Source organism: Hyperoodon ampullatus (genome assembly GCF_949752795.1).
Source record: "Hyperoodon ampullatus genome assembly, chromosome: 8".
Classification (NCBI taxonomy): Eukaryota; Metazoa; Chordata; class Mammalia; order Artiodactyla; family Ziphiidae; genus Hyperoodon; species Hyperoodon ampullatus.
This window is the reverse complement of record NC_136921.1, coordinates 114,959,370-114,974,941: the sequence shown is the minus strand read 5'-3', so window position 1 is coordinate 114,974,941 and position 15,572 is coordinate 114,959,370. Positions and strand designations below refer to the sequence as shown.

At 41.0% G+C, this 15,572-nt stretch overlaps 1 protein-coding gene across 1 annotated transcript in view; it reads left to right on the top strand.

Moving 5' to 3' along the window:
• HERC2 (HECT and RLD domain containing E3 ubiquitin protein ligase 2) overlaps positions 1-15,572 on the top strand; it is a 222,286-nt gene that overhangs the window by 166,353 nt on the left and 40,361 nt on the right. The window contains exons 65-69 of the mRNA XM_079710369.1: positions 2,897-3,068; positions 3,915-4,104; positions 4,905-5,045; positions 8,974-9,165; positions 11,740-11,893. Coding sequence (XP_079566495.1) covers positions 2,897-3,068; positions 3,915-4,104; positions 4,905-5,045; positions 8,974-9,165; positions 11,740-11,893 — 849 coding nt within the window. The remainder of the gene's footprint in view (positions 1-2,896; positions 3,069-3,914; positions 4,105-4,904; positions 5,046-8,973; positions 9,166-11,739; positions 11,894-15,572) is intronic.

Genomic DNA, 15,572 nt, shown 5'->3' with positions numbered 1-15,572 from the left:
TTCAGGGTTATCTGTTTTTTTTTTTCTAGTAAGATTTTTCTTTGATGGAAGTCGAACTTATTGGCATAAAGTTGGTCTCAATATTTGCTTATTTTTCTTTTAACATTTGTAGACTCTGTAGTGATGTCATTACTCATTCCTTATATTGGTAATTGTATCTTCTCTTTCCTAGAGGTTTATCAGTTTTATTAAGTTTTTTCAAAGAACAAGTTATGATTTCCTTGATTTTTCTTCATTGTTTTTCTGTTCTCTATTTCACTGATCTCTGCTCTATCTTTATTAATTCTTTTCTTCTAAGAAGCTTAGGACCTTCCTACTTTTCTAATGTGGACATTTACTTTTCTCTCCTTGATTAATTGACCCTGCTATCATTATGACTGATTACCCTCTTTATCCCTTTGCTTTGAAATTCTTGCTTTAAAGTCAAATTTGTCTGATATGAATATAGTGACTCTAGCTTTCTTTTGACCAATGCTATATAGTATTTAAACTATGGTACTCCATATACCATGGCAAACTATGGTATATCTTTTCCATTCTTTTACTTTTAACCTACTAAAAGACACTTCCTTGTATGAAACATATAGTTGGATTTAGCTTTTTAATTTTTTCTCTGACAGTCTCTAATTGGGGTGTTCATTTCACTTACAGTTAATGTGATTATTAATGTATCTGTTTTCAGTCAGTATCCTGCTATTTGTTTTCTGTTAGTCCTAGCTGTTCATTGTTCTTTTTCTTCTCTTTTTTTTTGCCTTTCTTTGAATGAATTGTTCTTTATGATTTTATTTTCTCTCCTTTGTTTTCTTTGCGCTCTAACTTATTATGTTATTTTAGTGATTGCTTTAGGATATATATTATACACCTTTAATTTATCATAGTCTACCTTCAGGTGCTTCTACACTTTCATGTGTAGTATACGAATTACACAACAGTGTATCTCTCTTTCTTCCCTCCTAGTCTTTGTGCTGTTGTTGTTAATACATTTCTTTGTATGCTGTAAATGTGACAGTTTTTTAAATTAATTTTCTTTAAACATTAGGTTATCTATTTAAGTGAATTAAAAAGAAAAGAATATCTCTATATTTACTCATGTAATTACCATTTCTGGTGTTCTTCATTCCTTTGTGGAGATCCATATTTCCATCTGGCACCATTTTCCTTCTGCTTGAAGGACTTACTTTTTTATGTCATGTAGCTCAGGTCTGGGGTTCCTCCTTTCAGCTTTTTATGTTTGCAATATATTTTAGCTGGGTAAAAAATTTTAGGTTGACATTGTTTTCATTGAGAATTTGCTGTCATTCTTATCTTTGTTCTTTTGTACATAACATCTTTTATCTCAGACTACTTTTAGGATTTTCTCTTTATTTCCATGGTTTTTATCTTCATGGTTCATGTGCTTGTGGGTCATTGTGCTTCTTGGATCTTTGGGTTTCTAATTTTCAACAAATTTGAAAGTTTTTCAGTTACTATTCTTCACAAAAAATTTCTTTCCTGTACCTTTCTTTCTCCTCTTTGGGAGGTTTATTTCTATGTATATTAGGTCTCTTGAAGTTGTTCCACAGATAAATGACATTGTTCATTTTTTAACTTCCTTTTTCTGTGTTTCATTTTGGATAGCTTCTATTGCTATGTCTCCAAATTCACTTGTCTTTTCTTCATTTTCTAATGCGCTGTTAATGTTACCAAGCTGTTTAAATCTCAGACATCCTAGCTACCTCTCTCGAAATTTGATTTGGGCATTTTTATATCTTTCATGTCTCTGGTTCTCTTTTGAACATATGGAATAGAGATATAGTAAGTGTTTTAACCTGTCTGCTGATTGTAATATCTGTGTTAGTTCTGGATTGTTTAGCTCAATTGGTTTTTCTTCTTAATTCCAAATTGAGTGATATTTTCCTGCCTTTCTGCCCACTGGGTAACTTTTAGTTGGATGCCGTACCTTGTGAATTTTAACCTGAGTGTTGCTGGGGATTTTTGTGTGTGTATAAATCTTCTTGAGCTTAGATACATTTAAGTTACTCTCAAACAGTTTGATCCTTTTGGGTCATGGTTTTGGATTTGTTAAGTGGATTCAGACCTGATATTTGCCTGGGGCTAATTATTCCCACACTGAGTATTCTACTCAGTGTCTTGTGAATTATGAGGTCTTCCCATTTGGCGGATGGGAGCAGGCAGTAGCTGGGCCCTCCATTTTCTCCCAGCCTCTGTGCTGGGTCTCCAGTCCTTTCATGCAGTTCTTTCTTTGGCTTTGGGCAGTGCCCTTTTATGTAGGCACCCATCAGCTTCTGCTGCATCCTTAGCTGGGTGAGTGAGAGCACCTGCACATCTCCAGGGCACTCTCTGGGCAACTTTCTCCTCTCGTCCTGTCCTGTGAACTTTGGCCGCATTGGACTCCCTGGCTCTGAGCTCTACCTTCTCTGCTCACAGAGACCACTGAGCTCCACCTGGTTCTCTCCCTCTGTTGAGGCCTGGGAAGTCTCAGGGCAGTGAGCTGGAACATGTGTCCAGTAAGACTGTATATGGTGAACATCTTGTCTTCTCACCATTGTTTTGGATTATTTTTTGTTTTACATTTCAGTGATAAGAAAATACAGATAGTTATTGTAGTATTTTCACAGCTTACCTATGTGTAGCGTAAATTGTTGTAAGTGTATTTTGCAAAAGTATTTATATTTGTTTGCAGTTACAGTGAACCTTTGCTGAAAATAGCTTCTTTAGATAAGTATAGATAATTTTTTTAACTCTGAAAGACCATTAATGAAACTAATATTTAATCTGTGAAATAGCAAAATGAAGATTGCAGTGTGTCTTGGAACTAAACTGAAAGGTCAAATTATAGAAATAGAGCACACTGTGATCTTAAAAATTGAACCGAAATTTTATTTTCCTTTTTCAGGTGTGCCTTCTGATGCTGACTCTTCTGCTGCCAGTAATAAAGTCAGTGGTGCAAATAATTCTAAACCAAATCGCCCCTCTCTTGCCAAGATTCTCCTGTCATTAGATGGAAATCTGGCCAAACAGCAGGCCTTATCTCATATACTTACAGCACTGCAAATCATGTATGCCAGGTAGGCTCGTTTGCTAACTTTTGAAATCCCACAGCTATGTAAGCTTTGGGTTTTTGTAGTTTTTTGATGGAAAATGTGTGTATTGTTTTTAAATACCGTGAGTTCTGGGTCATACACCCTTTGATGGTGAATGATGGTATCTGTGCTTTCTTTAATGGAGGTTGAAATATGAATTAGAAAATCAAGTTAAAGAACATTTTCATTATTCTTTATGGCCAATAAACTTTAAACATATTTTGGGGAATGAGAGGAAGAATCAGTTGTTACTAATATACAGTAATGTTTAAGACACCTGTCATCTCCTTCACTTTTGATAAGGCAGTTTTGGTAGTGCTGTCTTTTCCACCGTTTTGCTGCTGTTTTCTCACAACCTGAATAAGTGCCCCATCCATCAGTGTATCGTGGTTATGGATCTGATGAATAGAAATTAATATTTACACAGGAACATTAGTTTAGACCAAAGACTGACTTAGTCGTTGAGAGGACATTTAGTCCTTGCTGTCTTGTGTGAGGCACCTTTGGTATTTGGCCATCAGTAAACACAAAATTACCCTCAGGCTTGAACAAACCAAGAAGATTTCTCAGGGAAATACAGAGGCTGATTTTTATGTCGGCAGCTTTTCACCTGTCATCACTGTGGTCATTCAATAAATAAGATCAGGAGTAAATATTTTAGCTTTTAGCCGATGGATAGTAATAACATTCAGTATTTTTCTAAAACTCTTTTTATACTTATCTTATAAAAATTAGGGGGTCCTTTAATAAGCGCTTGTCCTGCCCCCTGACTCTTCCTTCCTGCAGAGGTGAATGGCAGCTCACTGCAGGTCTGGCTTTCTCTCCTGACAGAGACGCCGTGGTCGGGGCCCTGATGCCAGCTGGCATGGTTGCCCCGGTGGAGTGTCCCTCGTTCTCTTCCTCAGCACCCGCTTCTGACGTGTCTGCCATGGCCAGTCCCATGAATGGAGAGGAGTGTGTGCTGGCTGTTGATATTGAAGACAGACTGAGTCCAAATCCATGGCAAGAAAAGAGAGGAGAGGTAAAAATAAATGGTAAAGCAATAAAGCAATATTTGATCAGAAAGGAAAAGGTAGCTAATTTGTATCTAGTAAAGTATAAGTCATTCTTTCACTTAATTCAGAGTGTTTTTGTGCCTACTGCTGTGATTTTTGGCTTGAATTAGAAAACATTCTATTTGCAAAAGGAGCCTTGGAACTTCCCTGGTGGTCCAGTGGCTAAGACTCCATGCTCCCAATGCAGGGGGGCCTGGGTTTGATCCCTGGTCAGGGAACTAGATCCCACATGCATGCTGCAACCAAGAGCTTGCATGCCACAACCTGCCTGCCGCAACTAAAGAGATCTCGCATGCGGCGACAAAGATCCCGCGTGCTGCAACTAAGTCCTGGCGCAGCCAAATAAATAAATATTTTTTTAAAAAAGAGCCTTTTTCGTGTGTAGATGGAAACAGATTATTCTTTTAAAAAGTTGCTAAATGCAAGTGCACAGTTGTTTATCTGAAGTTCTGAAACCTGAAAGCTCCGAAAGCTAAAGATTTTTGTAACTTATTTCAGGGAAAAATCCAACTTGAAGAGATGGGAGCTCATTTTAGTTGTTTTCTTGTGACCCGTTGTGACTATTAATAGGTTCTCCTGGGAATATGAATATGGTTGATTTTGCAGGGCTGTCCCAGACCCCGTTGGAGGTGGTAGCTGGTGGTGTAAGTGCCTTGTTACCTCTATAAAATCTGGTATATTCCAGATGGCCCAAGGGGTAAGGCTTTTGGAGTCGGACGGGAAGTGTGCCGTGTTGCCAAGTTTCTCCTTTTCTTCTTCATTTTAGATCGTCTCTTCTGAGGATGCTGTGACCCCCTCCGCAGTGACCCCATCTGCTTCCTCAGCTTCTTCTCGGCCATTTATCCCAGTAACAGATGACCCAGGAGCTGCCAGCATCATTGCAGAAACCATGACCAAAACCAAAGAGGTCAAGGGGCTTTCTTCTTTAACATTTTATTTTGAAATAATCTTAAATGTACACACAAGTTGCAGAGGTAGTTCATAGAAATGGAACATGGTATAAGCCTGTGTACTACGTGGTATACTCCTAGGTACCGTCTACCTAGGTTCTCCAGTTGTTAGTGTTTCTAAACCATTGGCGGGAGCGCTGTAGGACACAATCCCCAACTCTCCTTAATGTTTCAGTGCATATTTCCTGAGTATCAGGACATTACCATTGATCCAGGATTACTTTCTGTCCATAGATCTATTCAGATTTTGCTCACTGTCCCAGTAGTATCCTTTATAGGTCTAGGACCCAGCCCAGGGTTGAGTGTTGTGTCTTTGGTCTTCAATATGGAACAATCCTTCAGTTCCTGTTTTTGTCAGAAACACCACAGGAATGATGCAGGGTTCTTTTCAGTGCATCCCACTGGGATGTGTGCATTGTTAATTTGCTGCATTACAGGTGATGTTAATTCTTACTATTTTGTTAAAAGTATCTGCCAGATTTCTCTCTTGGAAGTTAATAAAAGTGTGTTAGTAAGTGTTCATGGGGAGATACTTTGAGACTGTGTTATTACCTTATCCCTTGTCATATTTTCACCTACCAGTTTTTAGTATCTTGATGATTCTAGCTGGATCCATTATTACTGTGGTAGTCGTCATGTGGTGATTTTTCAAATTTCATCATTCCTTTTGGAATATCACTGTTGCAGTTCTTCTGTAAGGGAGAACTTTCCTTTCTCATCTCATCTGTCCGTCTGTCTATTGGTGCAGATTCATGGGATCCTGTTTTACTCAAATAATGACATACATCATTTGACACCCAGATTGCCCCAGACTTGGCCATTGGGAGCCCTTTCCAGCTGGTTTGTCCTTCTGATGTGTCCCCACAATTCTCTGAGCGCTTCCTTACTCTCTAGCACAATAGTGTTCCAAACTTACCTTTCACCTACCCTGCCCTTTCCCTGGAATCAGCCATTTCTCCAAGGAGCGCTGGTTCCTTTTAGTGGATCAGAGAAGTTAGAAACAAGATCTGGGAGCTTGGAAAGCTGATTGCTACTGGGTGTCCTTGGTTTAGGCCCTCTCAGCAAACAGACACACACCCCCACAAGCATTTATTTCTCCTTTGGCATCTTATCTATATAATGAAAACCTTGAGTGGTTCAAACCAATACTTTAGTTTTCAGTCCAACACCACAGGGTTTATTCTTGCTCTCTTTCTATATTTTAGGTATATAATCCTTTTATATGTTGTTGGATTGCTTTGCTATTTTGCACCTATATCTTCTCCTGATTTGGGTTAAAGTGTAATACTGGTCTCCTGGAATGAGTTGGGCTGTGTTCCTTCCTCTTCTGTTTTTTAGAAGAGTTTGTGAAGTTTTGGTGTTAATTCTTTAAATATTTGGTAGAATTTTCTCTGTTCTTAACATGTTCTGATTATTCTTATATTTCCTTGTTTCCTGGCACAACACAAAATTCTAGGTTCAACAAGATGTTTTATATTCCAGCACAGAAATCAGATGTTTCCCCAAGGGGTCTTGGTTCTTTTTAATGGAGAATGGTACTTAGAAGCCAAGATCTGGGCCTTCATGCGCTCACTGCTGTTGCGGGGGCTGCCGTTCACAACCGCTCTTCCTGGGCAGAGCTAGGAAATAAGCGTGTGTGCGTGTGTGTGTGCGCATGTGCGCGTCCATGCAATAAGTTATACACATTAATATTTATTTTGTTATATATCTACATATAGTGAAACTGCAGCAATACAATCAATTCTAATAACTGCACAGGATTCATTCTGCTTTTCTCCATTTCTGTGTTGAAAACTCTCCTCTCTGAAAGGGAGAAACCTGGCTCCTGTTAGTGACCGTTTAATAACTTGCCCTTAGGTAGCTACCCTCCCATTTTTTCTGTCCTTCCTCCCCCACACGGACACCCCCCCGTCACCTGCACAGCTTTTGGCACTCAGAACCAGCCTGCCCTCGGCAGGGATAACCTCTCACCCTGCTTGACCTGTGACCCTCCCCCACCCCTGCACTCAGTGCCGCTGGCCCAGAGCAGGGACATCTTCCCCTTGGCTCTAACACGCGGCGCCCCAACGTGGATGCCCTCCCAAGCCCGCCGGGTGCCCCCGTGCCAGGCCATTGCGCCTGCTCCCACCGTCTTCCCTGTGGGCCCACCCCGGGAGCAGACACACGTTGCTGTCAGTTACATCTGGAACTCTGGACTTATATTATGCTCTGACTGCTGATGAAAATATGTCCTATGGAAAATCGTCATAACTGGTGATGAGGAAATTGCTATTTATAAATTAGGTGTCTGGACTCAACTTCTGATATTTGGCAGTCTCCTAGGGTGAGGGTTTAATGCAGAAATTAATCTGAATTATGTGAAATTTTTGCTTTTAGCTAGAAGAGGGATGGTATAATTTCTTCCTTACCAATTTATTTATGAGACATAGGCATTATCCAGAGTATAGCCCTTAATTCCTATCATTTCAGTTTTGGTTTGATTCATAAATAATGGCAAAGTAATTTTCATGTCAGTTTTGGGCTTATTCAAGGATAGGCAGCTAGTGATTTTATTTTTTTAGCACTTCCTTTGGACTTGTCCTCTATTTTTTTTTTTAAACACCCCCGCCAAAAAAATGTTTGATCCTGCTTCAAATAAGACCAAAGATGTGATATATGATTAATATATCCCACTGGATGCTTTCGCTGGTCTTCAGTGAGTGAGATTCTGGAATGTCATCGTTTCCGATGAATCTCACTTACTGATTCCCTGAGTGTTCATCCGGAGGCAGGAGCAGGGTCTGTTTCTTTAAAGGGAGAAACCGTGCTCCTGCCCGAGAGAGCTGTGGCCTCCAGGGCCAACTGGAGCATTGATGGACTTTGCGCATTGGATGTATCACGTTCCCCTTAAGGGTCCTAAGTGGAGCTTGAGCTTCCCCGGCTCATTTCTGTTTCGGAAAAGCATTGGCACTGGTTTCACTGAAATCCAGAAGGCAAGAGAGAAGAGAAGAGGCACTTGGGGCACCTTGTTCTTCCCCTGGAGGGCTGGACTCTGCTTGGGGAGTGGGAAGGGCCTGGCTGCTCCCCTGTTCAGCACAGGTCTCAGTGATGCTCACAAGCTGTGGGATTTCCCAGCTCTGACGGCTCCCTGTTCCTCTCTGTAAGCTGGACCCCACCGCCAGCCTCCGAGAGGCTCCTTTGTGGTGGGCGGCAGGCTGTGGGGTGGCTGTCCCCGGGGGGGCACCCCCACCCTCACGTGGGGTTGGGGGTGTCAGTGATGCAGCCACAGGCAAACAAGCGTCTCCTTTCCTCTGCTAATGTGGAAAGAGAGGTAAATGATCACAGGTGTGGTTTGTTTTAACTGACAGACTGTGAATGGGAAGTACAAGGGGGATATTGAGAAGACTCTTACTTTGTATATATATTTTTTTAAAGAACCTCAGGGGCAACAGATTATGGACAATGTGTTACATGCCAATAAGTCCATTAAATAAGATTCTAAGAAAGAATTATGGAGAGGATCTAGACAAAATATGTAAAAGCATAGTGTACAAATTTAGTTGATAGAAAACTCCCAAACATACCCTATGGGGGTAATTTTACGCGGTATGATTTCATTCCAAGTCTCCCCTTGTAACGTACCTGTGTTATGAACTTGGTCACAGTATAAATGGTCATTTCTTTATAGTTTAGGCATTCCTTTTGACAGCCGTTGGTAATTTTTAAAATAGGTAATTGATCTTGAAAGCATAGTGCAGGGTGGTGGAGATTTTAGGGGCTTGTCATTTCTTACTCTAGTATTTCATGGTCTTAAATGTCTCAGAAAGTCCCTTATTCATTATTGGTAATCATGTATCCTTTGAGTTTATGGATATCATTCCTCATTTTAATTGTTTGGCCTTTTAGGATGTTGAAAGCCAAAATAAAGCATCAGGCCCGGAACTTCAGTCCTTGGATGAGTTCACCAGCCTGTTGGTTGTGGACGACACGCGCGTCATGGTGGACCTGCTCAAGCTGTCTGTGTGCGGCCGGGCCGGGGACAAGGGCAGGGACGTGCTTTCGGCTGTGCTGTCTGGCATGGGTGCTGCCTACCCACAGGTGAGCTGCAGGTGGGTGGGCGGGCTGGAGGCGCTGATGCTGTCTCGTGCTTGAAGGGCTCCTGCTAAAGATGAGTCCCTTCTCTGTCATCTGTGCCGCAGTTGCTCCCCAGTTTGCCTTTTGATGTAATTTTGATATTTTAGAATTTTAGAATTTAGAAATTTCTAGTTTTGACGAAGTCAGATCTGCCAGTTTTTTCACTTTTGGCTTCTGGATTTTGTATTATACCGAAAATATGCTACCAGTATGACATTGCTTAAAAAACTCTCTCACGTTTCTTCTAATCATTTTTACGTTTTCATTTGTTATTATGCTTACCTTTTTGAACTACCTGGGATGTATCGTGATGTAAAGGATAAAGTGAGGATTCAGCTTTACTTTTTCCTAGATGGCGAACATGTTGCCCCCACATCATTGATTGAATAAATCCATCTTTTCCCTAGTGATTTGAAGACCACTTTTATCATATTCTAAACTTTTATGGACTTTTTTCTGTTCCATTAATCTAGTTTCTGTGCTCCAATACCAGAGTATTTTAAGTATTAACTATTTAAAATAGATTTTAATATTTGGTAGCACTGGGTCCTGTTGGACTTTCTGCCGTGGTGATGTTCTATACCTGAGCCATCCAGTGTGGTAACCACCAGCCATATGTAGCCATTGAGTACTTGAAATGTAGCTAGTGCACCTGAGGCACTGAAGTTTTCACTGTATTTAACTTTAATTAATTTAAATTTGAACAGCCACATGTGGCTAGTCTAGGGTGTAAAGTCAATATCATATCAATATATCTTAAAAGTAGAATTGATTAGTCCTGAAGTCCTTGGGCTTCCTTAAGGACCCTTATGTATCAGCAGCCTTGCTCTGGCTTTTCAGAACTGGCTGTGTCAGGGAGTCTGATGCCATGGGCCCTGTGCAGATGTGTCATCTGTGTTTCTCCAGGTTCCATATCACCACCACCAAAACCATCAAGTACTTAAGTATGGTCAAGTGGTCTTGAAATCATAGTAAATGGTTTGGTAGGTATTTTAGGGGCTTGTTAATTTCTTAATTTAGGGGCTTGTTATTTCTTAATTGTATTCAGGAAGAACTAAAAGTTACAGGTTTCCTACTTTGTAGTTTTTTTGAGGCAAGTTACTTGGCATAATTCTGAGAGGTTAAATCAAGGTGAATTGCCATCAACAAAATATTAATGTTTTCACAAGTTTAATGTATTTGTGAGAGGAAAGGATGGAATGAGAACATGGATTTAAAGTCATGATACCCAGCATTTCTTGCACATATTACCTGCCAGGCCTGGTTCTCGGTGCGTTCTCTCAGTCCAGAGCACAGGCTTTCCCTTTGTTCACAGATAAGCACACTGAGGCTCTCAGAGGTCATTACTGCCTCCAAGACACCCAGGTTGCTGGTGGGTGGGAGAAATGGTGGTGGACTCTGAGTGCTCTGAGGACAGTACCGCAGCTGTGACCGCTCTGTTACCCTCGCCTCAGAGCTTATTGGCCTCTCCTGGGGGACTGACTGGCTTTGCAGAGGAAGGTTCTGAAGCCCAGAAGAGCCCTAGTGGGCTGTGCATTAGGAGTCTGATGATATCAGCATCTCAGATTCAAGGGGAGACAGAAACAAAGGTGGGGATTGTCTTCAAACTTTCCTGGCCAGTGGCAAGATGCTACTCCTGTGTCCTACTCTGACCTGAGAGTTGGGACTCTTTAAGAAAAAAAGAGACGCTTTTGAATTTATAATGATAACACCTAAATGGCAGCGATCTTAGTTTGTCATTAATAAAGCTGTTTGCTAAGCTAATCTGTGTATTATCTAAATATGAGGAAAAATAGATAAAAACAATCATTTATTTCTGAAAAGTACAGAATAGAGCATAGTTTCATTATTTTTCTCTAAATTAAAAATATTTGGAGGTTAATATGTTATTCCTGTAACAGCATATTCTTGTTTGTTTTTAAAAATAGCAGTCAAGGAGTTTATAATCACCAGAATTGACCATTTAAATGGTGTGAATCGCTAAAATTTTCAAATGAAATTGCAACATTATGGATTGTTTGTTGGGAGAATGTGGTGTGGAGGCTGACCCTAGACGTCTTGGGTCAAGAGACACCCCCAGTTGTCTTCACATTTGTAGCCCTCATTTCAGATGCCGTCTGCTGCTGTTCAACCTGGATGGCTCGGTCGTTCCTCTCCATTCCTGCTTCCCTCCTGCTTGACCCCCAGTGCCTTCTAGGACCTTGGTCCTTTTTATACCTTCTGCTCCGTCGCTTGGTAGTTTTGTCCCTGGGGCAGAAGTAACCTTGTCTTGATGTAAAGAGAAACCGTTGTAATCACAGGCATTTCATTTCATCAGCTGCCATGTATTGGGTGCTATGGGTGCGTCAGGCACCTCCTGGCTGCTACCTCTGCGAGCTCTGTGCTGTCTTGATTTTATAGGTGAGGAAACCGAGCCCTAATTTGAACTAGATTTCTCAAACTCCCAAGGCCTCCACTCTGCCCCCGTCCCTACGGAAAGATCTGAATTGGGCGGGCATCCTGACATCCTTCTGCTTTGTACCCCGCTTCCGCCCGCAGGTGGCAGATATGTTGTTGGAGCTCTGTGTCACCGAGTTGGAGGATGTAGCCACAGACTCACAGAGCGGCCGCCTGTCCTCTCAGCCCGTGGTGGTGGAGAGTAGCCATCCCTACACTGATGACACTTCCTCCAGCGGTACCGTGAAGATACCAGGTACCCAGGGCTGGCCCCAGGGAGGAAATGGAGCGTCCCCGCCTGTAGAACAGCTTCATTTCTGCAACTGCATCAGTAGAAGCAGCCATCATTGTTGGATCGAAAAGAAGCTACAGAATTGCTTTAGAATCACTTCTCCCAGCTTTTCTAGAAAAACGACTCCCCCCCGCACCCCAAAATAAAGCATGATACAGAAAACCACGCAGAGTAAATGTTTAGCTTAATGCTTATTAGGTGGATGCCTTAGTCACCAAAACTCAGGTCTAAAGATTTTGTGCCTGTCCACAGAAGCCCTCCTTGTGTCCTCCCCTGAAGTAACGCTGTCCTGGCTTGTGCTTCTGGACAGTTTCTATTACCCAAGCGTGCACTGTCATCTTAACTCTCTTAATTAATAATTTCCATCTTTTAAGTTTCTTTTAACCTACAGTTTTTTCCTTTTTTCTCAACAATTCACCTATGGAGGAACCTGGGCCTTTGACCTGCCCACTCCTGCTGCACTTCCACCTGCTCCCCAGCCCTGTCTTTCTGCAGATTTCCCCTGATTCAGAGGCCCAATTAGTCCAGCCTTTGGCGAGACCATTGGTGTTTGTGATCCAGCATCTGGAAGCACCTGCTATCTGCTTGTCTCTCCTTTGGTGATGGCAGCCGCTACTGATGCTCATTGCCTGAGGCCATTAAATCCATTAGAGGTTGCAGAATGGTGCTATTCTAATCATTCCATTGCTTTCTTATTTATTTGCTAGAATACTCTATATAGGGACATTTCCCCTCCTTTGGCTGGTTGTTTGCGTACGAAAGGCAGGATAAAAGCTTGATTCTTTTCTTCTGTTTACATTTTCAAGAGAATGAACTGGTTACCTATCGTTCTTTGAAGGTGACCAGTTACTTTTTCTTTTTTTTTCCTTGGCTGCGCCTCGTGTGTGCGACTCATGGGATCTTAGTTCCCCTACCAGGGATTGAACCCAGACCCATGGCAGTGAAATCGCCAAGTCCTAACCACTGGACAGCCAGGGAATTACCTATTTTTTCTTTTATGTCATTATGAACTCATGGTTTTAAACATATATGATGGGCTTTAATCCATTGTGACTGTTATCCTACTGAAGCTCAAATTATCCCATCTCCAGACATCGGGAACCTCTTCAGTTTGGCTCTTGCAGTGACTCCCATATAGTCTGATATGACAGGATGTTTTAGGCTTGTCATGTAGTTTCTCCCCTCCGCCTGGAATCTGCCCTGGTATCTTTTAGTGGAGATAGCATTTCAGATCACTGGACTATCATTGTTTCTAGATTTTTTCAGTGGACAGACATAGGATGAATGAGTGGACAATCAGACAGACTCACTGACTTTCTTTTGAGTTCATAAGATAGAGCCAGATTCAGAGCTACAAGGTTTCTACTTAACCTCTTCTGTTACGTCAGTGTTTCTTCTGTTCCATACCCCAAGTCCTGGTTCTAAGATACGGGATGATAGAATTAGAATATCTCATAATTACTTATTTGCTTTATGCCACATTACATGCACAAAAGACTACGGATACAATTCTAATACTACCAAACATGCACATAGTTACTGAAAATATTTAACAAAATTTTTTTCTTGCTCTCTTCATTGTTGTAACTTTATTTAAATGATTATACTGTATATCCCAGAGCATAATAGCTGTTACAGACTCTACTTCCTTCCTTTTAATTTGCATTTAGTTTTAGTCGTCTCCTTCCTTATTGTGAGTGTCTGAAGCTCATTCTCTCATCAGTTTCTCATCAGGGCTCAGAGGATGGCAGTCCCGACTGAGTTCAGCTTGTTCTAAGAGTTTGTGCCCAAATTTGAAAGTTAGCTTTTTTGGATAGCATGTTTTTCTCCTGTGAAAGTGGGAAAATGCTAATCTATTCCCCTGCCCCTTATAAATTGTGCTTTCTTTCCCTAATTTTACTAGAATATGTTTTCATATTGGTTGTTACAAGGCGATATTCTCATATAAGGGGTTGTGCCCCTTTAAAATGTAGTTTCAGGTCTTGTCTTTCAAGACAGTTTTTTTGCATTACAGTTTGTAGCATTTGTTTGTATCCTAGCTTCAGTTTTCTTTTTCATGGATGTGTGGTCGTTTTCTTGTGTTGGATGCCATTTAGAGCCAGGGGTGGGGGTAGGTTCCCCTGGGCTGAGGCCTGTTAGGAACTGCGCACAGCCGGTGAGTGGTGGGTGAGCAAGTGAAGCTTCATCTGCTGGGAACCATCACCCCCAACCCCGGCCATGGAGGAATTGTCTTCCACAAAACTGGTCCCTGGTGCAAAAAGGTTGGGGACCGCTGTTTTAGAGTCAGTGTTGGCTACTTCCTCTCAAGTACTTTTTTTTTCTTTTTTTTAAAACAGTTTTGGAGGAACAGTTTAATTAATTAATTTATTTATTTATGGCTGCGTTGGGTCTTCGTTGCTGCGCGCGGGCTTTCTCTAGTTGTGGTGAGCGGGGGCTACTCTTCGTTGCAGTGTACAGCCTTTTCATTATGGTGGCTTTTCGTTTTAAAGCATGGGCTCTAGGTGGGTGGGCTTCAATAATAGTTGCAACACGTGGGCTCAGTAGTTGTGGCTCGCGGGCTCTAGAGTGCAGGCTCAGTAGTTGTCGTGCACGGGCTTAGTTGCTCCACGGCATGTGGGATCTTCCTGGACCAGGGCTCAAACCCGTGTCCCCTGCACTGGCAGGCGGATTCTTAACCACTGCACCACCAGGGAAATCCCTCAAGTGCCTTTTATCTCTTTCTTTTTTTCCCTTTTGTCCTTCTGTTTGTTTCAAAGCATTATTCGTTGTGTTTATTTGCTCCTGTGCTCTTTCTAGTTTAATTTTCATTTCTGAATTAAAAAAAAAAATTCTTTACTCTATTTTCTCATTTAGTGTTTTGGTTGTCCTAATTCTAATTTATGTTGTTCTTTCATATCTTGTATCATTTTCCTAATTTCTTTTAGCTTGTTTTGAAATAATAGATTATAATTTTCATGTGTTTTGTGGGCATATCTTTCTGGCTTTCTTTCATTGTCTGTAGGAAAATGTTATTCTGTTCTTATTCTTTTATGATCATCTATTTTCCCCCCTTATAAATTGTGCTTTCTTTCTGTGATTTTACTAGAATATGTTTTCATATTGGTTGTTATAGGTGATATTCTCAGATAAGGGGTTGTGCCCCTTTAAAATGTAGTTTCAGGTCTTGTCTTTCAAGACAGTTTTTTGCATTATAGTTTGTAGTATTTGTTTGCATCCTTGCTTCGTTTTTCTTTTTCATGGGTATGAAAAGGCAGATGGCAAGTACAAAGCAAGACAAATGGCCTGGAACATATTTAAGGACCATCCTTACAGTCTTTGCCTTTTGATTGAGATGCTTAGGCCATTCATATCTAATGTAATTATAGATGTGGTTGGATTTACATCTGGATTAGGAAGACAGTTAGTTATAGACAATGTGGTTGGATTTACATCTGCCATTTTGCTGTGTGTGTTCTCTGTGCCTTGTGTCCTTTTTTGTTCCTCCTCAGTGCTTGCTTTTATATTAAACAAAATTTTCTTTAGTGTACCATTTAAATTCCTCTGTTGATTTTAAACCACTTTTATTGGTGTTTGCTCTGATGATTAAAATACATATTTTAATTTATCACAGTCTACATCAGGTTAATATTTTAGTTCTGGTAAA